This window comes from Dromiciops gliroides, chromosome 1 (genome assembly GCF_019393635.1).
Source record: "Dromiciops gliroides isolate mDroGli1 chromosome 1, mDroGli1.pri, whole genome shotgun sequence".
Classification (NCBI taxonomy): Eukaryota; Metazoa; Chordata; class Mammalia; order Microbiotheria; family Microbiotheriidae; genus Dromiciops; species Dromiciops gliroides.
In genome coordinates, this window is record NC_057861.1 from 94856447 (window position 1) to 94883018 (window position 26572).

Sequence of the window (26572 nt, forward strand, 5' to 3'; positions counted from 1 at the left end):
ATTTATTTATTTTCCAAAACAAACTTGTTATGTATTTTAAGTATTCTTTTCTTTTTAAATTTTGAGTTCCAGATTCTCTTCTACCCATTACTCCCCTACCCACTGAGAAGGCAAGCAAAATGATATCAATTATACATGTGAAATAATGCAAAACATATTGACATAATAGCCATATAGCAAAAAAAAAAGGCAACGAAAATAAAGAGAGAAAGTTATATTTCAGTTTGTACTTAAAAGTTCATCAGTTCTATCTCTGAAGGTGGAAAACATTTTTTCATCAAGAGTCCTTTTGAATTGGCTTAGATTATTGTGTTGATCAGAATAGCCAAGTTTTTCATAGTAGATCATTGTTACAACATTGTTACCACTATGCACAATGATCTTCTAGTTCTTATAATTTCACTTTGCATCAGTTTATATAATTCTTCCCATGTTTTTTTCTAAAGCTATCTCACCTATGTCATTTCTTAAAGCACAGCAGTATTCCATCATAATCATTTGCCACAACTTATTCAGCCATTCATCAATTGATGGGCATCCCCTCAACTTCCAATTCTTTACTACTACAAAAAATTGTCATAAATATTTTTGTAGATAAATGTCTTTTTCATTTTTCTTTGATCTCTTTCACGTACAGACCTAGTAGTGGTATTGCTGGGCCAAAGCGTATGCAACAATTTTATAGTTCTTTGGGTATAGTTCCAGATTATTCTACAGAATGATTGGACAAATTCACAACTGCACTACAGTTTGTTAGTGTACCTATTTTCCCTCAATTCTTCCAGGATTTGTCATTTCTGATAGGTGTAAAGTGGTACCTCAGAATTTTAAATTTACATTTCTCTGATCAATAGTGATTTAGAGCATTTTTTCATATGACATTAGATAGCTTTGATTTCTTATTCTGAAAACTGCCTGTTCATATCCTTTTTCCATTGATCAGTTTGGTAATAATTTTTTTAATATATATTTTTCACTCAGTTACCCCTACATTTGAGAAATTAGGCTTTTATCAGAGAAACTTCCTGTAATTAAAAAAAAATATTCTTTGTCTATCATACCTTTTAGCAAATGTAGTTTCCCTACTTATCTCTTTTAATTATGTCTGTTTTTGCCTTTCCTTTGTCTTAGATCATGATTTCTATTCCTGCCTTTTTTACTTCAGCTGAAGCATAACAGATTCTGCTCCAGTCCTTTATTTTAATTCTGTGTGTCTTTCTATTTCAAGTGTGTCTCTTATAAATAACAAGAACATTGTTATAAATAACATATTGTTGGATTTTGGTTTCTAATCCATTCAACTATCCATTTCCATTTTATGGGTGAGCTCATTCCATTTACATTCACAGTTATGATTACTAATTATGTATTTTCTTCCATCTTATTTTCTTATATTTATATTTCTCTCTTTTTATCTTGTCCTTCCTCAAAAGTTTGTTTTCTGTCTGAAAGTTGCCTCTCTTTTATCACCTCCACCCCATATCTCTCTTATCTCCTTTCGCTCCTATTTCCCTCTTAAGTCACATTTCTATACCCAACTGATTGTTTATATATGTTCTTCCATCTTTGAACTAATTCCAGTGAGAATGAGATTAAAGCATTTCCTCCCATCCCTCTCATTTTCCCCTCTACTGTAAAAGTTCTTCCTTGCATGTCCCTTTTATGTGAGAAAAATTTCTCCATTCTACCTCTCCTTTTGTTCTTCTCCTAGCGCATTTCTCTTTCTCACTGTTTTGTTACTATTATTACTTTTTTTGGTGGAGGAAATCATCCCAACATAATCAGCTCACACCCATGCCTTCTGTCTTTGTACACCCCCTAGTAATGATTTGTGTGTGTGTGTGTGTGTGTGTGTGTGTTGGGGGGGGCAGTGAGGGTTAAGTGACTTGCACAGGGTCATACAGCTAGTAAGTGTCAAGTATCTGAGGAAGGATTTGAACTCAGGTCCTCCTGAATCCAAGGCTGGTGCTTTATCCACTGCACCATCTAGCTACGCCCCCCCCCCCCCCAAGTAATGATTCTTAGAAAGTACAAGTATCATCTTCCCATTTGGGAATGAAAACAGTTTAAACATATTAAGTCCCATATGATTTCTCTTTCATGTTTAACTTTTTATGCTTTTCTAGAGTCTTGTGTTTGAATGTCTGATTTTCTATTTATCTCTTGTCTTTTCATCAGAAATGCTTGAAAGTTGTCCACTTCATTAAATCTCCTCCCCATCCCCCAAGGATTATACTTAGTTTTGCTAGATAGCTTATTCTATCCTAGATCCTTTGCCTTCCCGAAATATCACATTCCAAGCCCTCTACCTCTTTAATGCAGAAGCTGCTAAATCTTGTGTGATCCTGATGATGTTTGAATTGTTTGTTTTTCTGGCTGTTTGCAACATTTTCTCCTTAACCTGGGAACTTTGGAATTTGGCTGTTATATTCCTGGGAGTTTTCCTTTTGGGGTCTCTTTCAGGAGATGATTGGTGGATTCTTTCAATTGCTATTTTAACCTGTTTCTAGAATATCAGAGCAGTTTTTCTTCACAATTTCTTGGAAGATGATGTCTTGGCTCTTTTTTTCTTTTAGTCATGGCTTTTAGGTAGTCCAATATTTCATAAATTATTATTCTTTCATCTATTTTCCACATTGGTTATTTTCCCAATGAAATTTTTTACTTTTTCTTCTATTTTTTCATTTTTTGACTTTGTTTTATTATTTCTTGGTGTGTCATGGAGTCATTAAAATCCACTTGCCCAATTCTAATTTTTTAGGAATTATTTTCTTCTTTTTCCATTTGGTCAATTCTGTTCTTTAAGGAGTTCTTTTCTTTAGTGAATTTTTGTGTCTTTTTTACCAAGTTGTTAATTCTCTTCATAATTTTCTTGCATAATTTTTATTTCTTTCCCCAATTTCTTCCTCTACCATTCATATCTTTCTTTAACTCTTCTTATACTTCATGTTGGGCTTGTGTCCAATTTACATTTTTCTTTGAGGCTTTTTTGGTGGCTGTTTTTACATCATTATCTTCTCCTCAGTTTAGATCTTGGTTTTTCCTTCCACTGTAGTAGCTTTTTGTGGTCAAGTTCTTATGTTGTTGTCTTCTCACTTTCCCAGCCTTTTTCTTGACTTCAAACTTTATGGGCTCTTCTCACTTTGGGGTGGGAAGGCCCTGTCCAACCTTTAAGGCTTTTTTGTGTTGCCATTTTCAGAGCTAGTTATGAGAATCCACAAGTTATTGGTGCTTTCAAGGTGGTGTGATCTTGGGATAGGTTTGGTCTGTACCCAGGAAGGGTCCCTGCTCCCCTGTAGCCACAGCACTAGTGCTCCTTTTGACGTTGAAACTATGACCAGATCTCTACTTTTTCAGGCACAAGTGCTAGTACTCCTTTTTGCCCTGAAACTGTGATCCAGAACTGCATATGGGCAATAAAGCTGTCAGTCAGTGATAGCAGTGCCCAGTGTGGACAGGATCAGGTCAAGAGTTGCCTGTTACTTCTTCTTGCGGGGCAATGAGAGTTAAGGGACTCGCCCAGGCTCACACAGCTAGTGAGTGTCAAGTATCTGAGGTCACATTTGAATTCAGGTCCTCCTAAATCCAGGGCTGGTGCGCCACCTAGCTGTAGCCTCTTACCATCTTTGAGCTAAGAGCTCCCAAAGCTGCTTGCTACTACTGCTAACAACTGCAAAGTCCACAGCTGGTGCTCCTGCTAAGTGGGTTCTGGAGTGGCTTCTACCCTGGTGTCACAGACCTTTTCTATGGACTTCCTAAGTTGTCTTAGACTGGAAAAATGACTCACCCTGATCTTTTGTTGTCTCTACTTCCCCAAAATTTGATTTGAGGTGTTATTTTAAAGTTTTTTGGAGAGGAATATTGGGAGAGTTCTACTGGGTTGCTGCCTGTACTCTGCTATCCTGGCTTTGCTCCATCCAAAGGAATCTAGATTCTGAAGTATCAAAGGGACATCTTTATGAACTAATATAACAAGGAAATTAGTGCGTGCCATAATCCTAGAACACAGTGTTATAGAAAACATTTATTAATTGCTCAATTAATTCATTTAAGTGTAATAGACATTTGTTGGGTGCTTACTCTATATATGGCATTAGGCTAGATGAGAATCAGAATGGATTACTATTGAGAAGAGCTGTTTCACAGAATTATGGAGCTAGAAGATAGCTCAGAGGTTATCAAATTCAGTTTGAACCTGAACAGCTGTATTCTCTATAACATGACCAAAAGCAAGCCTCTTCTTCATAACTTCCATTGATAATGAACTCTTTACCTCTGAATGTAACCCATGTATTCTTGCAGAGCTCTAATATTTTTTGTCCTATGCAATCCAACAGGAAGATTCTTCTCCTTGGTAGAAAAAAATATAAGCAAAATATGAGTTGAATAGTTCTTTGTTTTTATGACTTAATGCATATCTTAATATCTTGTTTATTAATTAAGAAGTACATTATTTCTCAATGAAATAATATATATGTTATTTTTTCTTTTTCTACAGAACAACATTCCATCTTCATGTGTAAATTTTGTAACTTATTCTCCCCAAGTCAGTCAGAACTACTTTCACATGCATCTGAAAAGCACAAAGAAGAAGGACTGAATATCAGTGATATCATCATTCCACTCAGGCCACTTAATACTACTGAACCCACCAATCAGAACAAAAGTGGAGAAGGTATGGGCAAAATGTGTCTAAGCTATCTATTTTTCTATCTATCAGTCTGTCTGTCTGTCTATGTGTGTGTGTGTCTATCCATCTATCTATCTACATTAATCCATAGCCTGAGTCACTGTCAGTTTGCTAGGATAAAATTTTTATTAATATTTTCACATTTTTGCAGTTTGTGTTAAGTTCATATTTTTTGACTTGTATTTTAATTCAGCATATCAGAATTTTGTAGACTATTTTATAAGATTTTGCATGACATAGAATGTTTTGTGACTCTTAGAATTTTTTAAAATAGATTTTATTTATATATTTGTTCTCCATATTGCTTATATTTCCCCCTTACTGTTGTCTTTGTTGATTTTTAAATGTCAGGAATACATGCTAAATGATAAGAATAACAATGTGCTGGTAGAGAAATCAGCAATAAATAGTTCCTTGAATATTGACCACTGCACTTAACTGCCCAAGCCACTGTATTCTTTTCATTTAAAGATTAAAATGTCAAGATTATTTATTTATATTGAACTTCCACACTGATGATTTACGGTCAGTGTGAGGGTAATTGACAACATGAGGGACTGCAGGAATTTTAGCTTTTTAATTAGGTTATAGACTTCAAGTGAGTGCATGTCCACTATAAAATCTTCATTACTAAATTCTATGAGGATTATAAATACCAAATCCCATTTTACCAAAAAAAAAAAAAAAAGCTTTAGCAACTTCATTTGCATTTCTCAAACGTAATTAGGGGAAGCTATATTTTATTCATAAAATAATAAGTCCTGCTATAAATGTAGCTGAAACTTAAGTAGGATAAAATAAAAAAGAAAATACTAAATCTGTAAGAGTCTTATAACATAAATATCTTAATGTGTGATTTTCGTTACCTAAGAGATGATTAAGTCACTGTTACATATGGGGTGGAAATCGATATATTGAGAACTTTTCCACGACTTCATCAAGTTAAGTTCTGTCTCATTTCCCACATTTAGGGAGGACAGAAAGTTGTTTAGATGAGGCCTGTTATAAGGTAGAGAACCTGATGGACATATTGTGAATAGTTGTACAGAGTCATGGAATCTTAGAATTGGGAAGAATTTTTCTAACCAGCCCTTGCAAAATGTATTTTTCTACAACATCTCCAACAAGTGGTCAATTAACTTCTTGAAGACTTTCAGGAGAGAAACTCACGACCTCTAAGGCTGTCCATTCCATTTTTATACTTTCTAATCTGCTGTCCTTTAGCTTATTCTTCAATATAATGACATTACTTTCCTTGCTGTACCTTTCACAAGAGTTTCCATCTCCCAGCTAAGTGCATTGTCACTGGATATCTCCCATGTCTAAAGTCCTCTCCCTTTCCCTCTCTGCCTCCTGGCTTCTGTGGCTTCCTTCAAGTCTTAAATAAATTTTGCCTTCTGCAAGAAACTAACCAATCCTCCTTAATCTTAGAGTTTTCTTTATGTGATTATATCCAATTTATCATGTGTATATGTATGTGCATATACATGTATGTTTGTACATAGTTGTTAACGTGTGTTATCTTCCCAATTAGATGATTTTTTTTCCTTTCTTTGAATTCCTAGTACTTAGCACAGTTCCTGGCACATGGTAGATGTTTTGTAAATGCTTATTGACTGATTTTTTAATAAAAGAATATGTACATTTATTAACAGATTATAGTAATAATGATAGAAGTTTTTGTTTTTGTTTGTTTTTTTTGTGGGGCTGTGAGAGTTAAGTGACTTGCCCAGGGTCACACAGCTAGTAAGTGTCAAGTGTCTGTGGCCACATTTGAACTCAGGTCCCCATGAATCCAGGGCCAGTGCTTTATCCACTGTGCCACCTAGCTGCCTCATGATAGAGTTTTAATATATTTGTATAGCTCATTTATATAGTTATTTAAGGTTTGTAAAGTGTTTTTATGAATATTGTAGTATTCAGTCAATCCTCAAAACAACCCTGGGACGTAGAAAGCTATTAATACCCAAGAAGAATCAGAGCAAGAAGGAAAAACCTCAAAAAAAAAGAAAAACAACAGCACCCAAAACAAAAGAAATAGTATGGTCCAATCAGCGTCCATATTCCACAGTTCCTTTTTTTTTTTTTCTGGATTTGGAGAGCCTTTGCCATCATGAGTCCTTTGGAACTCTCTTGTACCATTGGATTGGTGAGAAGAATCCAGTCTATCAGAGTTGATCAACACACAATGTTGATGATACTGTGTACAATGGTCTCCTGGTTCTGCTCATCTCACTCATCATCAGCCCATGTAAGACCCTCCAGGTTTCTCTGAAGTCCTTCTGCTCATCGTTTCTTACGGCACAATAGTATTTCATTACATTTATGTACCACAACTTGTCCAGCCATTCCCCAATTGATGGACATCCCCTCAACTTCCAATTCCTTGCCACCACAAAAAGAGCAGCTATAAATATTTTTGTACATGTGGGTCCTTTTCCCTTTTCCATGATCTTTTTGGGAAAAAGACATAGGTTAGAATCTTGACTCATATACTTATCAGCTATGTGACCCATGGCAAATCACTTACCTTTTCTCTTCAGCCTCAGTTTCCTTATCTGTAAAGTGTAGTTAATACCTATAGGCCCTATTTCACAAAGTTCTTTTGAATATCAAATTAGATGATATATATATATAAATCTCTTTGCAAATTGTAAAATGCTATGTAACTGTCTTCCTCCTCCTCCTCCCCCTCCTACTTCTACCACCACCACCACCACCACCAAAGCTACTACTACTGATATTTTTTTAATCCCCTTCCTGAATAGGGGCCTGTGATGAGGTAGGAGACAATCAATCCCAGAATTAAATAGCTTGGTCCTTACTACTACCATTCTGCTTTATTATCTTTCTCTCCTGCCTCTTGTAATTTATTTTATGATTTTTTTTTCAGTGCAATAAACATTTATTTCATTTTTTTCAGTTATATGTAAGGGTAGCTTTTAACATTCATTTTCATAAGATTTAGAGTTCCAAATTTTTTTTCCTCCTTCCCTTTCCTCCCCCCTCCACAAGACATCATCCATTCTGATATAGGTTATATATGTATAATCCACAAGTGCTCTTTTTATCAGTTCTTTCTATGGAGGTGGATAGTATGCTTCATCATTAATCCCCTGGGATTGTCTTGGATCATTATATTGCTGAGAGTAGTTAAGTTATTCACAATTGCTCATTGAACAATACTGCTATCACTATGTACAATGTCCCCCCAGTTCTGCTCACTTCACTATACATCAATTCATATGTGTCTTTCCAGGTTTTTCTGGTATCATCCTGTTTGTCATTTCCTATAGCACAATACTCTTCCACTACAATTATATACTATTGCTTTTTCAGTCATTCCTCAATTGATGGACATTCCCTTGATTCCCAATTCTTAGCCACCCCAGAGAGTTGCTATAAATATTCTTTTGTATAATTTTTCCCCCTTTTCTCTTTTTCATGATTACTATTGTTAACTGTTTCCCTCCATCCTATTCCCTTCCCCATGATATTTATTCTATTATCTATCTTCTTTCATCCTATCCCTCTTCAAAAGGCATTTGCTTCTGTCTGTCCCCTCCCCCAATCTGCCCTCCCTTCTTTTGCTCCTCTCTCTTTATTCCCTTCCCCTCCTATTTTCCTGCAGGGTTAGATAGATTACTCCACCCAATTAAGCGTGTATGTTATTTCCTCCTTGAGCCAATTCTGATGAGTGTTAGGCTCATTTATTGCCCATATTAAATATATTATTCCACCCAATTGTGTGTGTGTGTGTGTGTGTGTGTGTGTTAATCCCTCCTTGAGGCAACTCTGATGAGATTAAGGTCTTTGAGCCTATTCTGATGAGTGTAAAATTCATTTACTGCCCTGCTCCTCTCCCATCTCTTCCCCCACTCCATAAGCCCTTTCCTTTCCTGTTTCATTTCAACCCATGCTACCTCTGCCCTTCCCCCTCTCCAGTGCATTCCCCTCACCCCTCAATTTAACCCTAAAGATGTCATCATGGAGCAGCTAGGTGACAATAGTGGACAAAGCATCCACCCTGGACCCAGGGGGATCCCAGCCAAAACCCAGCCTCAGACACAAGACAGTTACCCACTGCACGACCCCAGGTATGTCCTCCAACTCCATTTTTTTGGTTCTCTAGGGTCTTGTATTTGGAAGTCAAATTTACCATTTAGTTCAGGTCTTTTCATCACGAATACCTGGAAGTCCTCTTTTTCATTGAAGTCCCATTTTTTCCTCCAAAAGTTTATATTCAGTTTTGCTAGATAAGTGATTCTTGCTTGTAATCCTAATTCCTTTGCCCTCTGGAATATCATATCCCATGCCCTCCTATATCTTGTGTTATCCTGACTAGGGCTCCACAGTACTTGAATTCTTTCTTTTTGGCAGCTTGCAATATTTTCTCCTTGACCTGAGAACGAACTCTGGAATTTGGCTATCATATTCCTAGGAGTTTTCCTTTTGGGATCTCTTTCAGGAGGTGATCGTTGGATTCTTTCAATTTCTATTTTACCTTCTGCTTCTAGAATATCAGGGCAATTTTCCCTGACAGTTTCTTGGAAAATGATATCTAATCTCTTTCCTTGATCATGGTTTTCAGGTAGACCAATAATTTTCAAATTATCTTTCCTGGATTTATTTTCCATGCCAGTAGTTTTTCCAAGAAGGTATTTCACATTGCGTTCTATTTTTTTATTCATTTGGATTTGTTTTATTGTGTTTTGGTTTCTCACAAAGTCACTAGCTTCCATTTGTTCAATCCTAATTCTTAGGCAATTATTTTCATCAGAGAGCTTTTGTATCTCCTTTTCCATTTGGCCAATTTGACTTTTCAAGCTGTTGACATTGTTCTCATGTCTTTCCTGCATTAACCTCATTTCTCTTCCCATTTTTTCCTCTACCTCTCTAACTTTATCTTCCAAGTCCTTTTTGAGCACCTTTATGGCCTGAGACCAATTCATATTTTTCTTGGAAGCTTTAGATATAGGGGCCCTGATGTTGACATCTTCCTCTGAGGGTGCCCGTTGGTCTTCCTTGTCACTGAAGAAACTTTCTACGGTCCTCACCTTTCTCTGTCTGTTCATCTTGCCTTTCTTTTACTTGACTTTTAGCTCCTTAAAGTGGAGCACTGTTTCCAGGCTGCAGTATCCCCAGCTTTAGAAGTCCCAGGTGGTATGATTTAAGTAGAATCAGGTTCTTCACCAGCCTGGCCTGTTCCATGGTCCATAGATGACCTCAGACCAACTTGCTAATCAACCAGCTTTGTGCATTATGGTTGTCAGCTCTCATGAGCCTGTGCCCCTCCCCAGCCTGGGCCACTGCTACTGTTTCCCAGCAGGGGTGAAAAAGCCAAGTTCTGCTTCAGTACTAGCATAGACCCCTGTAATCTCCTCCCTGCTGAGGGCTCAGCCCTCTCATCAGACTGTGAGCTTATTTCCAGATGACACTGGCACTTCAGCTGATTCAGAGGCTCTGTGGGTCTCCTTCTCTGGTGAGGCCTTCCTGGGACTGGCTCTGTGTCAGGGTGACTGTTGGGGTTGGGCTTCACTCCTGTCTCAGCACAGCAGCTCCCTCATTCCAACCTTCCAAGCTGTCCTTGGTTAGAAGATGATTTCAGCACATTCTTCTGTGGATTTTGGTGCTCCAGGAATTGTCCTATGGCATTATTTGGATGTTTTCTTGAGCAATCATGTCATGAGTTTGAGAACTCACTCTATTTTATAATTTTTTAACAAAACTATTTTCCTCATATAAGATATAGTCCGAAGAAAGATAGCCATAATCAAAGACATTTTGGCACAGTGGAAAGAGCACTGGGACTTGGAGTGAGTAGACCTGGACCCTGTCTTGAGCTGTTTGTGACCTTAATCATTTCATTTTTGATCTCTAGTTTTCATTTTCTTCATCTTTAAAATGAAGGTTTGAACTTACTAATTTTTAATGTATGTCCTACTTCTATAATGCCCTATTTACAGAGTTCAGTATAGATTTCCTAGGTGGAGGGAACAGATAGAGTCATTCAGAAAAGGACACATTGGTTTTTTGTTTGCTTTTTTTTTTGTTGATGTTGTTGTTGTTTTTTTGTGGGGCAGTGAGGGTTAATGACTTTCCGAGGTTCACACAGTTAGTAAGTGTTAAGTGTCAGAGGCTGGATTTGAACTCAGGCCCTCCTGAATCCAGGGCTGGCAGAAAAGGACACATTGGACCAAAGACTTTATTCTTCACCATCTAGGACCATTGATTTCCTAGCATTGTCAGATTTTGAGAACTTTACATTAGCTTTCTAGCATTTTTCAAATTCATCTGTGATTTCTAAATCTGTGTTTTAGCCATTCATCACAGATAGTCATTATGAGAGCATATAAGAATGTAACATTTATATGACTTGATTAGTAATTAAAAATAATTTAAAATTCATCATGAAATTCTACTGGGTTTGAGATTTGCTCACCACTGAAGTTAAACAGCTGTTGATATAGTCACCATATTTAGATGCTTATATAATAAAAACAAAAATAAAACCTTAAGATTTAGAGTATTTGTTTCTAAAATTCTTTCAGATGTACTCTGTGAGGTGGTTAAGAGTATTTTTATTCCCATTTTTCACATGTGAAAACTGCTGCTTAGATAAATTTTGTCAATAAGCAAGCATATATTATTCACCTACTATGAGCCTGGTTCTATGTTGTCTTGATTGGCAAGTGAGCTGTAGACTAACCCAATTCATTATGTTTAGTTGGTTTCAGAGCATACAGTGCTCCAGATTCCATCCAACTATTCCTCTGCTGCTCCCCATCTAGAAGAGTATCCTCTAGGTTGTACCTTCAGAAGCTATGCCCATGGATCCAATGTTAATCACAACTGCCTTGTGGTTAAACTCCTTGTAGGAATAAATATACAACATATACAAGATAACTTTGGGGTAGGATAAGGAAATAGCATCCGGGTTCAGAAATGGCCTCATGTAGGAGTTGGCAACTGATTTAGGCTCATCAATCAATTCATTAGTTCAAAATTTTCACCCTTCAGATTTTTCTTAACTTCCTTTTTTTTTTTTCTTTTTTTTTTTTTGCCAAGGAAACGGGATTCTAAGTGCTGAAGTGAGAAGGGCGAGCATTCCAGACATGAGAGATAGCTTGTGTGAAATCCTGGAGATGGAATGGTGTGGATGAGGAACAGCTATAAGTCCAGTTTGGTTGGCATGTAGAACTTGTGAAGGAGGAAGGAGAGAAGGGCAACAGATTGTGAAGGACTCTTAGGCACCAACAGAGGCAATAAGGAGCCACTGACACTTTTTGAACAGGGTAATAACATTTTCAGGTTGGTGCTTTAGGATTTAGTTTATCATCCCTGTGGAGGATGAATTAGAAAGGGGAAGACTTTAGAAAGGGGAATCAAGATCAGTTAGGAGACTATTGCAGTAGTTCAAGTGAAAGGTGATGACAGCTGAACTAAGATGGGGCCATGTCTTTCAGAGAGTGGACAGTGGGTGCAAAAGATATTGGGGATAATGACTTGCCCAAGGTCACACAGCTGCTAGGTGGGAGGGCAGGAACTTGAACCCAGGTCTTCTAACTCTAGTTCCACCAAGACATGCCACAGTAGGCCAGCATCACCCCCTGGTAATAATTAGACTGATTGAACTAATTTAATCAACTTTTTTATCTCCTCTTTTTCTTGCTGTTGAGGACTCTTGTTCAGTTAGACATAGGTTTTTTGGGGGTTTTGGGTTTTTTTTTTTGCAGGGCAATGAGGATTAAGTGACTTGCCCAGGGTCACACAGCTAGTGTCAAGTGTCTGAGGCTGGAATTGAACTCAGGTCCTCCTGAATCCAAGGCCGGTGCTTTATCCACTGTGCCACCTAGCTGCCCCCTAGACATAGGTTTGCAATAAATATGTGTTGCCCTACTGGACTAGTAAGTTCCACATTTAATACAGGTTTGATTCCATACAGACTTTTTTTTTTTCTTTTTTCTTTTTCTTTTTTTTTTTTTTTTTGTGCGGGGCAGTTGGGTTTAAGTGACTTGCCCAGGATCACACAGCTAATAAGTGTTAAGTGTCTGAGGCTAGATTTGAACTCAGGTCCTCCTGAATCCAGGGCCAGTGCTCTATCCACTGCACCACCTAGCTGCACCCCATACAGACTTTTATTGCCCATATTTTGATGTGTGCTAGATGTTTCATGGGGGCAGCTGGGTGGCACAGTGGATATAATTCTGGACATGGAGTCAGAAAGACTCATCTTCCTGAGTTCAAGCTGTGTGACCCTGGGCAATTCACTTAACCCTCTTTGCCTCAGTTTCCTCATCTGTAAAATGAGCTTGGGAAGGAAATGCCAAAGCACTCCAGTATATTTGCCAAGAAAACCCCAACTGGGGTCATGAAGAGTCTGACACCACTGAAAATCAATCAAAAACATGTTTCATTATCTATTTTGTGTTATGAAGATGTAGCCTCATGTTTGTGATTAGGGGACCTTTAACTTCCCTTACAACCCTGTGATTTTGTAATTGTATGGTGGACTTTGTTAATCAAAGGCAGTGTCACTGAAAGTTAAGTAAAAAGGAGACCTCTTCTGTATTTATGTATTTAGTGTGTCAGATTCTCCCTATATTCTAGAGTTAATATGATTTGGGGGGGGGGTGGCGGGGCAATGAGGGTTAAGTGACTTGCCCAGGGTCACACAGCTAGTAAGTGTCAAGTGTCTGAGGCCAGATTTGAACTTAGGTCCTACTGAATCCAGGGCCTGTGCTCTATCGACTGTGCCACCTACCTGCCCCCTACATGATTTTTTATATAAACCACACAGTAACTGATCTCACACACTTGTCTTTGACATGACCATATTTTTTTGTCTTCAGTATTCTATTTGAGTTTCTTGGCATGTGAAATATTTTTAAATGATGCAATAAAGATGGAATATTGAGTCAGAACAAATCATTTATTAGCTGCAGAGTGGTTTGTCAGGACGCTGCTGGGGAGATTCTTGGTTTATGGAGGAGTAGAAGTAATTACCTGAAAATTCCCTTGGAATTCTACCTTTCTGTATTCCTTCATTCTGGGTACTTTTGGCAGCACCCCACTCTGTTTCCCTCTCCCCTTTTCAGCTTTCTTTTACATGCTGTCTTGTGCCATTAGATTTTAAGATTTTTGAGGGCAGGGACTGTTTCTTTTTCTCATTTGTGCCTTGGTGCCCAGTACAGTGCTTGGCACATAGTGGGAACTTGATAATGTTTATTGGCCATCGACTATGTTGATGTCTGTAGGATATCCAGTTTGATTTTTCCAGTAGGCATTTGGTGAACGGGAGTGAAACTTAGGGGAGAGACATAGGCTGGATGTATAGATCCAGGGATTTCTTATATAAAGATGATAATTAGACCCATGGCAACTGATTTTTAATATGGGGTCAAGGTGAAAATGGGGGGGGGAGAGGGAAAGTAAGAGGGGAGGAGAAGGGGAAGAGGGAAGACAGGAACGACAGAGAAAGAGGTCTGAGCATAGAGTTTCAAGGACATCTGTAATTAGGGGGAATAATATGGATGGTGAGCCAAAAAGGAGATTGAGGAGTGTTTAGACAAGTAGAAGAAGAACAAGGAGAAGTTATTGCCACAAAAACCCAGAAAGGAAAGAGTATTCAGTAGTAAGGAGTAATTGACAGGCACAAATGCAGTAGAATGATTTATTAAGTAGAAGAGAAGGAAGATTGAACAGATCATCAGATTTGGCAATTAAAAATCGCCTATTATGTGCCAGTCACAATGATGCAAAGCAAGGCACAAGAAAGTTCCTAACCCCAAGGAGTTCACAATCTAATGGGGCAGCTTACAGCACATAAAAAGAAGCTGAAAGTGATGGTGGGGAGGTTACTAAATGGGGCATGATAAAGTACAGCAGCCAGGTAGGAAGTGATCTGAGGAGGTGTTGTTACAAAGTTGATTTCATCTTTCAGAATGATGAGTTTGGAGAGAGCAGATTCAGTTTAAATAATGAAGTCTGAAGCCAGAATTGCAAAGGGTTGAGAAGTTAATGAGAGCAGAAGAAAAGAAAATAGTGAGTTTAAATGATAGCTTTTTCCAGTAGCTGCCTGAGAAAGCGAGAAGAGCTAATAGGATGAACATTTGAGAGGGATTTTTGTACCTTACAAATATTGTTTTAAGGTTGGGGGCTACTTGGGCATGCTTGAAGGGGACAGGAGGGAAGGAACCAGTAGATAGGAAGAGGCTGAAGATTAGAAGGAAAGGGATAGGGATTGAAGTTGTATTCTGTTTGAGAAATTGGAAGGGGAAGTGATCATGGACATAAGTAGAGCAAGCAACATGGCAAGCATAAGCCACCTTATTTACAGTGCATAGGGGAAAGGAAGAAAGAAGTAAGGTGGTTGTCAAGGGGTTTTGAGATGAAAAGAATGGGAGAACTCCGTAGAGGACAGTGGGAAGCTGAATTGGTCATTATATGGTTCAGATTACAAAGGGAGGAAAGTGAGGTCTGAGCAAGATTAATAGTCTATGAAAATACTAAGTGAGTGGAGAGTTTGAAGGACATGATGAAATGAAGAGTAGATTTAGAAGGGATGATATAGGTAAAATAGCTAGGAGAGATAGAATGATAGTTTATCATCAGATAGAGGAATGCCATAGGAGCAACTCTTAGAGAAATTTTAGGCTAAGCATCTGACATAAGCCAAGTTTAACTCCTGCTTTTCCTGCCAGTTTACCTTGGTCTTCACCTAGGTGCCTCCTACACTTCCCCCCAGCCCAGGTGCAGACCATAATCCCCTGGTAGCCCTTGCTTCCCTTCCCCTTCATGTTGCTTCATTCTCTCAGCTCAAATCTTCCCTTCTCCCCAGCTCTACTGATTTATTCTAAAAACATTTTTATTAATGCGCCTTTTTTACATTACATTTACACATTTTTCTATTCCTAGAGAGATCTCTTTTAACAAAGCAAAACAATTAAGCAAGATTAACAATAGAATGATCTCATCTGAAAGTTCATGTAACATTCCACATCTGTGGCATCCCCCTCCACTATTTTAACAAATATTTTAATTAACATAAATTTATTTTTTTCCTTTCTCATCCCATTGAAAAATAAGAAAGGAAAAATTCCTTGTAACAGATATTCATAGTGAAGTAAATAAATTCCCTCAGTGGTTTTATATAAAATATGTTTCGTTTTACACACTAAATCTATCTCCTCTCTCTAAGGAGGCTGATGTTTTGTCATAAATCCTTTGAAATCATGGATGGTCATTGTGTTGATTATAGTTCTTACAGCTTTCAAAGTCATTTGTCCTTACAGGGTTGTTGTTACTGTATAAGTTGTTCTCCTGGTTCTACTTATGTCATTCTTCAACAGTTTATATTGTTCATTTGTATAATATTGATGTTATAGTATAAATAAGAGGTGTCAAACATTCAACCTGCAACACTCCAGAGTTCTGTTCTAACCAGATTAAAATGTAATTGGAATAGATTTAATGAAATAAATAATAATATAGTAGCACATATAAAATGTTAATACATGATTTTCTAAGGTAATATGCACAGTTAAGGATTCTTATGTATGATTAGGGGCCCCTGATTCAATTTGCATTTGCTACCAATGGTATAAATTGTTTTGGTTCTGCTCATCTCACCCAGCATCAGTTCACATACATCTTTCCATGTCTCTTTCAAATCATCAACGGGCATGAATTGTAATTTTCCCAATTGTTTATCAAAATGGTTGTATGCATTCACAGGCCCACAAAGAATGCATCAATGTAAGTGTTTTCCCACAGCTCCTCCAACATTGATCATTCCCCCCCTCCCCTTTTTTTTTTGGCCAATTTGATGAATATAAAGTTGAATCTCAGAATTGTTTTAATTTGCATTTTGCTAATAGAGATTTGGAACATTTTTTTTTAATGGTCATGGATAGAGTGGGTTTCTTCCCTTCAGAACTATCTGATTATATCCCTAAACTTCTTATCTTTCAGAAATGATTCTTAGTCTTATAAATTTGAACCAGTTCTTTATATATCTTGGAAATGAGACTTTCATCAGAGAAACTTGTTACAATGATTTTTCCCACTTAATTATTTCCCTTTTGATCTTTGCTATATTGTATTTGTTTGAGCAAAGACTTCTTAATTTTATATTATAAAAATTATCCATTTTGTCGTTTGTGATTTTCTTCACTCCTTGTTTGATTATGGACTTTTCATCTATCCATCTAATAGATAAGATTTTCCATTTTTCTCTAATTGATATGATGTTTTAAAGCTACATTGCTTATCTATTTGAAGCTTAATTTGGTATAAGTTGTGAGATGTTGGTCTATCTAATTTCTTTTATGTTGTTGTCCAAATTTCTTAGATGTTTTTGTAAAATAGCGAGTTCTTATCCCATTAATTTGTTAGCTCCTCAAGGGCAGGGATTATTTTCAGCCTTTCTTTGTATTTCCAGTGCTTAGCACAATGTCTGGCACATGGTAGGTAATTAATACATTGACTTAATAAATTATATAATATTGACTGACTCACAGTAGCTAGGATTTTTGTGTTTCTTGAATAGTAGGGTACATTTATTTTCTTTTGTATATTGTGTGGCTAATCTGTTCCACTGATCAGTCTGTTTTTTTAACCAGTGTAAATTATTTTGAGAGTTACTGTTTTTGCAATATAGTTTGAGATATGGCACTGCTGGGTCTTCATCATTTGCTTGTTTCCTTATTTCCCCAGAGTTTCTCAATCTCTTTTTCTCCATATGAATTTTATTATTTTTTCTAGTTCTAAAAGTAATCTTTTATTGGTTCAAGTGGTATAGTATCATATAAGTCAATTATTATAGGTAGTACTGTCATTTTTATTATAATGACTTATCCTACCCATGAACAACTAAGATTTTCCCAAATATTTAGGTCTGTCTTTATTTCTGTGAACCATAGTTAATATTTGTATTTATGTAGTTTTTGTGAATATCTTGGTAGGTAGGCTCCCATGTGTTTTATATATTCTTTAGTTATTTTAAGTACAATTGCTCTTTTAGTTTCTTCCTGCTGGGTTTTATTGGTATTATAGAAAAATGCTGATGATTTATATAAATTTATTTTACATTCTACAAATTTTCTGAAGTTATTATTTTAATTTACTCCTTAGAGTTAAGTACATCATTTTACAATCTGACAAATATGGTCATTTTGCTCATTATTTATATATTATTATTCCCTCTTTTTTTCTTGTCTTATTACTACAGCCATAATTCCCAGTACTATGACAAATAGAAGTGTAACATTTGTGTTTTCATTCAGTAACTCGCAGAATTATTGTAAAATTCTATTTAGGTCCTTCTTTCTTATTTAAGATCTCTCTCTCTCTCTCTCTCTCTCTCTCTCTCTCTCTCTCTCTCTCTCTCTCTCTCTCCCTCCCTCCCTCCCTCCCTCCCTCCCTCCCTCCTCCCTCCCTCCCTTCCTTCCTTCCCCCCCCTCACTCCTTCTCTTCCTCTCCCTCTCACCCTCCCCTATCTCCCTTTCCTTCTCCCTCTCTTCTCCTTTTCTGCTCCCTACTGCTATGCTTTTTGCTATTTTTCCTCGTAATTAATTTAATTTTTCCTTTAAATATTTAGAAGCTATGCCATTTTTGCACCTATATTTAAATATTGAAATCAATTTGTTACTGTTGAACAAAATGTTTCTCTTTTTATTTTTAAATTAAATCTAATAACATAATTGTTATTACTGCTTTTTTTTTGTATTCAGCTGAAGCATAATAGATTTTGCTTTGATTCCTTATTTTAAACCTCTGTGAATCTTTTTATTTCAAGTGTTTTTCTTGTAAACAATATATTGTTGGAGTTAACTCTCTTAGTCACTCTGCTGATATCTTCTGTTTTATTTCTGAATACAAGCAACTTCTTTTTCCTTTGGCACTCTTCTCACTTCTTCCACTGGTTACTTACTATCTGAGTACCTTTCTTTGTCCTGGAAATTCAAGCTTTATCTGCTTCTTGACATTAGGAATGGTGTTTATTATAAGTATATGTGTTTTATATATGTATGTATTTATGTCATCTTGATACGCAACTCTTCATTTTGAAGATTCATTCCTCTGTAAAAATGGACATTTGAATGATTAAAAGAAAACTATTCAGATAACCAGCATCAGTATTTAAGACACATTCAAGTATAGCAGCAAATAACCTACACAAAATTGTAAATTAGGAAAAGTGTGTGTGTGTGGGGGGTTTGCTACCCTTCCATCTCCACTTTCTTCAGATATTTACTTCCAGGATCCCGAGTCTTGTATACACCCCTCTCAACACTATCTCCATGTTACTCTGACCCCCTTCCCATTTACTTGTTCCAAATTTATCCATCTTGGTCCCCACTTAATCCAAAGGAATGAGGAATGAATTTTTAATGATGGGAATTTCAGGCATCTGTGGCAGGCTGAACATAGGTGATTTTTTGAGGAGAGGGAGAAAGGGATATGGGTGTGTGGAGGGATGTTAGTGGACCCCCTCAAATTCTTTCATAGAAGCATTATCCTATTCTTACATAAATCCAACATTTGGGTCCCTCCCCAATATCTGCCTTATTTTAAAAAAAAATTTTCATCATGAAGAAGTAGAAGAATTTAAAAAGAATTTAAAGAATTTAAAGTTGCAAAGTAATTTTAAAGTTTCTAATGCAGCTCTTCCATTCCTGACATTTAAATTCAGTTGGTCGCTAGGAAACTATGTAAAATTATTATTTATTTTTAGTTCTTTAGTTTCTTGCTTTGGGTTGTATTTTTTCCCCTCCTTCTGGACAATTTGACTCAAATAATTATGATTTGGAGAAGTGGTTTGAATGGTTGTGCAACTCATTAAAAACACAACGAGCTTAAGTTAAAGCAGCCTTTTATTTTTAGAGCCCATTTCAAAGAAGTGTTTAGCATTTTTCTGGAACTGACTTTAAATTAAAATGATGGTTAACAAAGAACATGATTTCTGATCTGGGAGCTGTCAGTCATAACTTAAATCATAACAGCTTTCACAGAAGTTGCATATAACTGCTCAGATAAAATATTTCAGAGTGGAGAAAGAAAGGTGTCAGGGTTCTAAAACTGTTGAATATATTATAGGTTGCTAAATAGCTATAATGGTGCCAGTTTGTAAGGCTGTTATTAGTGCACAGCTGTTAGCACCCTGACTTTTTTTCCCTTCTCATTTTGGTGTTAGAATTTGCTTTGATAGCTAAAATGTGAAATGCTACCTGTATTTTCAAACTTCGTTGTTTCAATACATGACCTCACTTCCTAACATCTCCTTCCACCCCTTCATGCAACTGTGTCATCATTTTTTGTTTTTTATGCTCCTTTATAGAGCTTTTGGTAGTGAAGAGAAAACGTGGAAGACCAAAAGGCTCAACTAAGAAGCTCTGCCCTGATGAGGAATTGCCTGAAAATAATAACTGTAGTCCAAATGAAGAAAATCAGCTGGCTTCTCCTGAAAAAAATAGCCTTCCTGAAGTTCCTGAAGTGGTTCCTGGCAACTTGGAATGCAGTAAATGTTGTCGGAAATTCTCTAACACTCGTCAACTAAGAAAGCACATCTGTATTATTGTGTTGAATATAGAAGAAGAAGGTGAGCCAGGTAAATGACTTCTTTACATAAAACATAGCAATATATTTTAATAGTATCCCTGCTTCTCATAAGTTAGCCATGATTTCATATGATTTCCATTAATTCAGTTCATATTTCTAAATATCATGTATTTGAATGCATGTCATCCATTGAGACAGATATTTATCAAATTCTGTTAAACTACTTTTGAATCTTGTCAACAAATATTTATTAAATACTTTCTTTTTGTAAAGATGTGTTCTGGGTGCTATAGATGACACAATGAAGTGTAAGACATCGCTTGTCCTTGAGGAACATACAATATAACTGGAGAAACATGGCATTTGTATATAGAAAATTGAGTAACAATACAAAATTTAAATAACATTCAAATAAAATAGCAAAGAAGATGTCACAGTTCTATCTATTGATTCATTGTCAATTGAACTATAGACAGGGATTACTATAGGTATTCAGAAAAAAGAGAGCTCACTTTTGGGTACCTTGAAATGGGAAGGTGTTACATTAAAGGTGGGGATTAGATGTCAGCTTTGAAGGATTTGTATAGATGGAGAAGCTGGGAATGAGTGGGAGAGTGAGTCAAAGTTCAGAGGCTGAAATTCACAGAGCATATTTGGGAGACTGAATTTGCCAGTGTGTTGAGAACAGTGGCTTCATGAAGAACAGTAATATTAGATAAGCCTACAAAGGTGTGTTGGAGCCAAATTATAGAGAACCTTGATGAATATAGATGAATGTCTGTTGAGGATGATCAAGCATGGTAAGACTGCTTCAACAAGGCAAGTTTAGAGTAGGCCTTAGGCCAGAAAGGAATTTTGAGAGAGAATTTCAAGTTGGAAATGTAATAAGGCAAGAGTCAATCAATTTCTGAGTTGAAGAATAAAGCTTCCCCCTCCTTCCTGGAGGAGGAGATCATTCTAGCCTTCCTGTAATGGTCCTAGCCTCCCTGGGTCAGCAATTCCATTTTGTTCTCCAGTGCAACCCTAGTATGCTCTCTGCCTTCTTTCAACTCCACCTTCATACTAGTTACCTTACCTGTACCTTCCCAGGGAGGAGGGGAGCTTTCTAGCCTCTCTGGGCCAGTCATTCCATCATGCTTTGGATACTTATTGACCGGTTTCCAGTTATATACAACTCTCTGATCCCCAGAGATCTGACCTGAGGATAACCCCCTAGGAATCTGATTTCATTCCTCAGTGATTAACTGACTCCGATTCTGTTAATGCTCTTCTCATTCCAGTGATTGTGAACTCTTGTATGTAATTGTTCAAACCATATTCTTTGTTTCCTGCAGCCTCCTTCCTTATTCACATCTTTCTCAACCCAACAACCCCACCATCCTATCTTAAACTACACATCTCTTTCACTAAATGCTTTGGAATGTTTAAACCATAGGTAACGCACTTTTCCCCCCCCTTTCACTCTCCCTGTCTTCTTGTACTCGCTTAATCCTGACACCCTTCTGATGACACAGCTAGCTTCCCTGGCTACCCTTTCCAACAAAGGTTGTACTTATACCTCCCCACTCCTTGATTGTGGTGGGGGAGTTAGAATATTCTTTACTCCTCATTGCCATTTCCAGGTTCTCCTCTTATCCTCACTCAATAGCTTTTCCTCATTTGGGTTTTTTTTAAACCATATTTATTACCAAAACAAGATTCTGGTCACTGTTATATATCAGCCTCTGGGACATTCTCTTTCCTTCCTCAATGAGTTTAGTGTCTGACTCATAGTCTTTTTCTTCTGCTCTCATACTAGCAGGCTTCAATACACACATATGTACATATAGACACATGCCTGTCTGTCTATCGAGCCATCCATCAGCCCTTAAACACCCTAACCTCCTAGTTTCTCAATTTACTCATTTTCTGTGACTTATTACTCTACCTCACCTCAGCTACACACACAGACAGAATGATGCCATTGATCTTGCTTTAACCTGCAGGTGTTCCACATTTATATGCCTGAACTCTGAAATTCCTTTATCTGATCTTAATCTATTTTCATTCCATCTCTTCCTTTGCCTTTCAACTACTGACCTGGTTCTTCATCTTCTCTGTGACATCCAGTGCTTGCACCCTTCCGTTCTTACCCAAGTCTTCACCTTTGCACTGGCTATCTCTCCCTGTTTCCCAGTCTTGACCCATTGGTAAACAAGTTCAGCTCTATTATTTCTTCTTCTCTTGAGGCTCTTGCCCTCTTATCCAATTGCTGATCTTGCTCTGGTAAGTCTCAGCCTTACATTACTTCCACCAACCATTGCCTTTGCTCTTTTCCTGATCCTTCTTAATCTAATGCTTTTCCTCTGTTGTTTATTTTCAATATATTCTGTATAGCTTTTTTATCCATATTCATTTTTATGTTATCTTCCTCATTTTAACTCCTTGAGAGCAGGGACTATCTTTTACCTTTGTATCTGTAGGCTTAGCATGGTGTCTGACACATAGTAGGCACTTAATAAATGTTTATTTACTTACCACCCCTATACTGCTTAATGAAATTGACTGCGATGAATGAGTCCACTGATAATTTATGTTACTTAGTCTCAATTGGGCTGTAGGTGGTTCAGTACATAAAGCACTGTCCCTGGAGTCCGGAGGACCTGAATTAAAATCTCCCCTCAGACACTTACTATCTGTGTGACCTAGGAAAGTCACTAGACTCCAATTGCCTTAAAATTTCTGGGACCATCTCCAGTCATCCTGATATATATCTTGCCACTGGACCCAGATGGCTCTAGAGGGGAGAGTGAGGCTGGTGACCTTGCACAGCCTTCTCTCACTTAAATCCAATTCATTGAAGGTCATGACATCACCCCAGTTTTCAAGGTCCTCTTTGAACACAAAGGACGAACAACAACAAGTAAGTATTTTAGCAAGGCAATCCTTTTATAACTCTCTACTTGCTTAATTATTTCACTCACTACAGTGGCTTTTCCAAGCCTTTTCATCCTTCCTCAAACCTTTAATATCCCCCCTTTCCCTTAGCATGTCAGTCTTGTATTTCACTGAAAAATTTGAGACCATTCATCAAGAACTCCTTCTCATCACATATTGCTTCTTCCTCATCCCGTATTGTCCAGATGTCTTCTCTCACTGTCCTCCTTCACCCCTAACTCAAATGAAGAGATGGTGCTTTTCCTTGTCAAGGCAAACACACATGATTCCATTCTATCCCGTCTTCCCAATCTTACTATATTTGAATCCCTGCTCTCACTAATATTCAATCTCTTTCCATCCATGGGCTGCTTCCCTATTACCTATAAACATGCTCATGTCTTCCTTGTCCTCAAAAAACTCTCACTTGATCCATCTATCCCTACTAGTTATCATCACATATCTCTCCTTCCTCTTGTGGATAAACTCTTTGAGAAGTTCCATCTAAAATTGGTGCCTCCACATTCTCTTTTCTCACTCTTAACTCCCTAGTCTGTCTTCTTACTTCATCATTCAATTAAAATACTCTCTCTAATGATCTCTTAATTGCTAAATATAATGGCCTTTTCATAGTCCTCTTCCTTCTTGACCTCTCTACAGCCCCTGGTAGTCCTTCTTACATCTTACTTCCCTTAATATTCTCTACAATCCAATGATAGTGACCCCCTTCTATTTCTTGCACAAGACATTCCATCTCCTGTCTTGGTGCATTTTCACTGTCTTATCTCTCATTCCTGGAATTATCAACTTCCTCAACTCTGTTTTCTGGTTTCCTTGGGTTTCTTCAGGTCCTATCTAGAATTTCACTTTCTATAAGAAAGCCTTTCCTTATCCATCTTCCCTTTGTTGGTTATCATCAGTTTGTCCAATATGTATCTTGTTTGTACATATAGTTGTTTGCATGTTGTATCCTCCCATTAAGACTTTGAGGGCAGATACTGTCATTTTCCTTTATTTATTGAAAAATGCTCTAAATCAATAATTTGAAAAATGCAAATTAAAACAACTCTGAGGCACCATTTCACATTGGCTCAACTGCTTGGTGGTACAGTGAATAGAGAAGGCTGGGCTTAGAATCAGGAAGACCTGAATTCAGAATCAATCCCAGAAACTTTTTAGCTGTGCAACCTTTGGCAAGTCACTTAATCTCTGTTTGCCACTGGAAAAGAAAATGGCAAATCACTTCAGAATCTTTGCCAAGAAAACCTGATGTACACAAATCCATGAGATTATGAAGAATCCAGCAAGACTGATACAGCTAAACAACAACAAAAAGCATGACAATGTAACAATTAGAATGACACCACCTGCTGGAGAGCTACTGTAGGAGAGCTCTGCCATGAGAAGGCATCTGAGGGCAAGACCCTTACAACAGAAAAGGAAAATGATAAATGTTGAGAGGTTGTGGAAAAATAGGTACACTAATACATCATTGGTAGAGTTGTAAACAGGGCCATTCTAGAAAAAAAATTGGAACTATTCCCTAATAACCATAAAACTGTACACACCATTTGACCCAGTAATGCTAGATCTGTATCTTAAAGCAATCCAAGAAAAGGGAAAAGGACTTGTTTGTACAAAAATATTCATAGCAGTTCTTTTTGCGGTAGCAAAGAATTTGAAATCAGGGGGATACCCGTCAGTTGGAGAATTTCTAAGCAAGTTGTGGTATATGATTGTGATAGAATACTATTGTGTTATAAGAAATGATGAGCAGGATGCTTTCAGAAAAACCTGGGAAGACTTATATACATAAACTTATGCTTAGTGAAATAAGCAGAACCAGGAGAACATTGTACCCAGTAACAGCAATATTATAAGTGATCAACTATGAAAGATTTAGCTACTTTAACCAATACAATGATATACAACAACTCCAAAGGAAACATGATCTAAAATACTATTAGAGAGAGAACTCATGAACTCAGAGTGAAGATTGAAACATTCCATCCCTCCTCTCTTTGTTTTCTTGCTTTCTTTTTCTTCTTGCAACATGGCTGATATGGTAATATGTTTTGCATGACTTCTCATGTATAATGGGTATCATATTTGTGAAGGATAAAACTAAATGTGTGTGGTCACCTGTCCCCTGTGTGGGGAAAGCTAACTAGGACAACAGTTTAGCAGTTTAGATATTAAACATTTATTAAAATATATTAGAGGTTAACAAAGAGAGAACAAGTGTCTCTGAAAGAATAGGAAAACCTAAACCCTCCAGGAGAAATCAGAGCTGCTAACCCCTATGAAGTTCCAACCACCAACTGACAAAACCAACTGCCTTACACACTGCTTCAAGCTGATTGGTTGAGAGTGGTCTCATGCTCATTCAGTAGGGGGCTTCTGATAATAATATTCTCACATATTGCTTTCCTCCTCAAAGGGCTGGGGAATGGATTGGAGAGAGTGATAGAATTTGGAACTTGGGAAAAAAAAAAGAATGTTAAAAAAAGAGACTTTAATCCATGTTTTCCTGACTAAAAGGTTGACTTTGTTGACTATACTATAGTGATTCTTATCATCCATGCAATTAATAGAACTTGTAGTGATGTCCTGAGTAATCCTGATCGATAATAATTGAAATGGACTTTCAATATACTTTTCCTCCTTGGAGAAATTATTATTACTGTAAAAGCTAAAAAAAGTCAGATGACTTTTCCAAAATGTCACTCTGTTGCTGTCTATACTTTTCATTCATTTTTTTCCTAGCAGTATCATCTTAATTATGTAGAGATAATCTAATATTCAGCTGTCTTATATCTGGGATACATGTAATAGCTTTGTCATCTGTTCTTTCTATCTCAAACCTTAAAATGTAGGTTAATTGGCATAAGCATTTTATTAAAGGCTATTTGAATGAAAAGTATAGACAAAAATGCAATGACATTTCAGAGAAATCATCTGACTTGTTCAGCTTAATATGCTTGTAGCAAAACAAGGTGTACCTTTTCTCATTGAACAATGGCTGGGCAAAATATTATATTTGGTACATACTCCAAGTTTATCTGAAATTTAATAGAAAAATGTCTGGAAAAGTAAACTAGTGAAAGGATATTTTGCAGGGAGGGCATAGCCAGATAATATAATTGATGCCTTTTCTTGTCTTAAGGATGTCATTCTGAAGTTATTCAAGTCATTTTATTTCAGAAGAGTTGTCCAAATCTATTCTTGTGTAAATCACCTAATTTTCTTATGAGAGACTTTATAAAGGAAACAGGCCACTGTGTGGCAGCATTATGATGATTATATACAATTATATTTCACTTTTGCTTTTCTGTTTTTTTTTTGTTTTTTTTTTTTGCAGGAGAATGGGGGTTAAGTGACTTGCCCAGGGTCACACAGCTAGTA

At 37.0% G+C, this 26572-nt stretch overlaps 1 protein-coding gene across 1 annotated transcript in view; it reads left to right on the top strand.

Moving 5' to 3' along the window:
- The window catches only part of ZFAT (zinc finger and AT-hook domain containing), a 295731-nt gene that overhangs the window by 54286 nt on the left and 214873 nt on the right, over nt 1-26572 (top strand). The window contains exons 2-3 of the mRNA XM_043979739.1: nt 4499-4675; nt 20031-20300. Of these exons, the coding sequence (XP_043835674.1) occupies nt 4499-4675; nt 20031-20300 (447 nt within the window). The remainder of the gene's footprint in view (nt 1-4498; nt 4676-20030; nt 20301-26572) is intronic.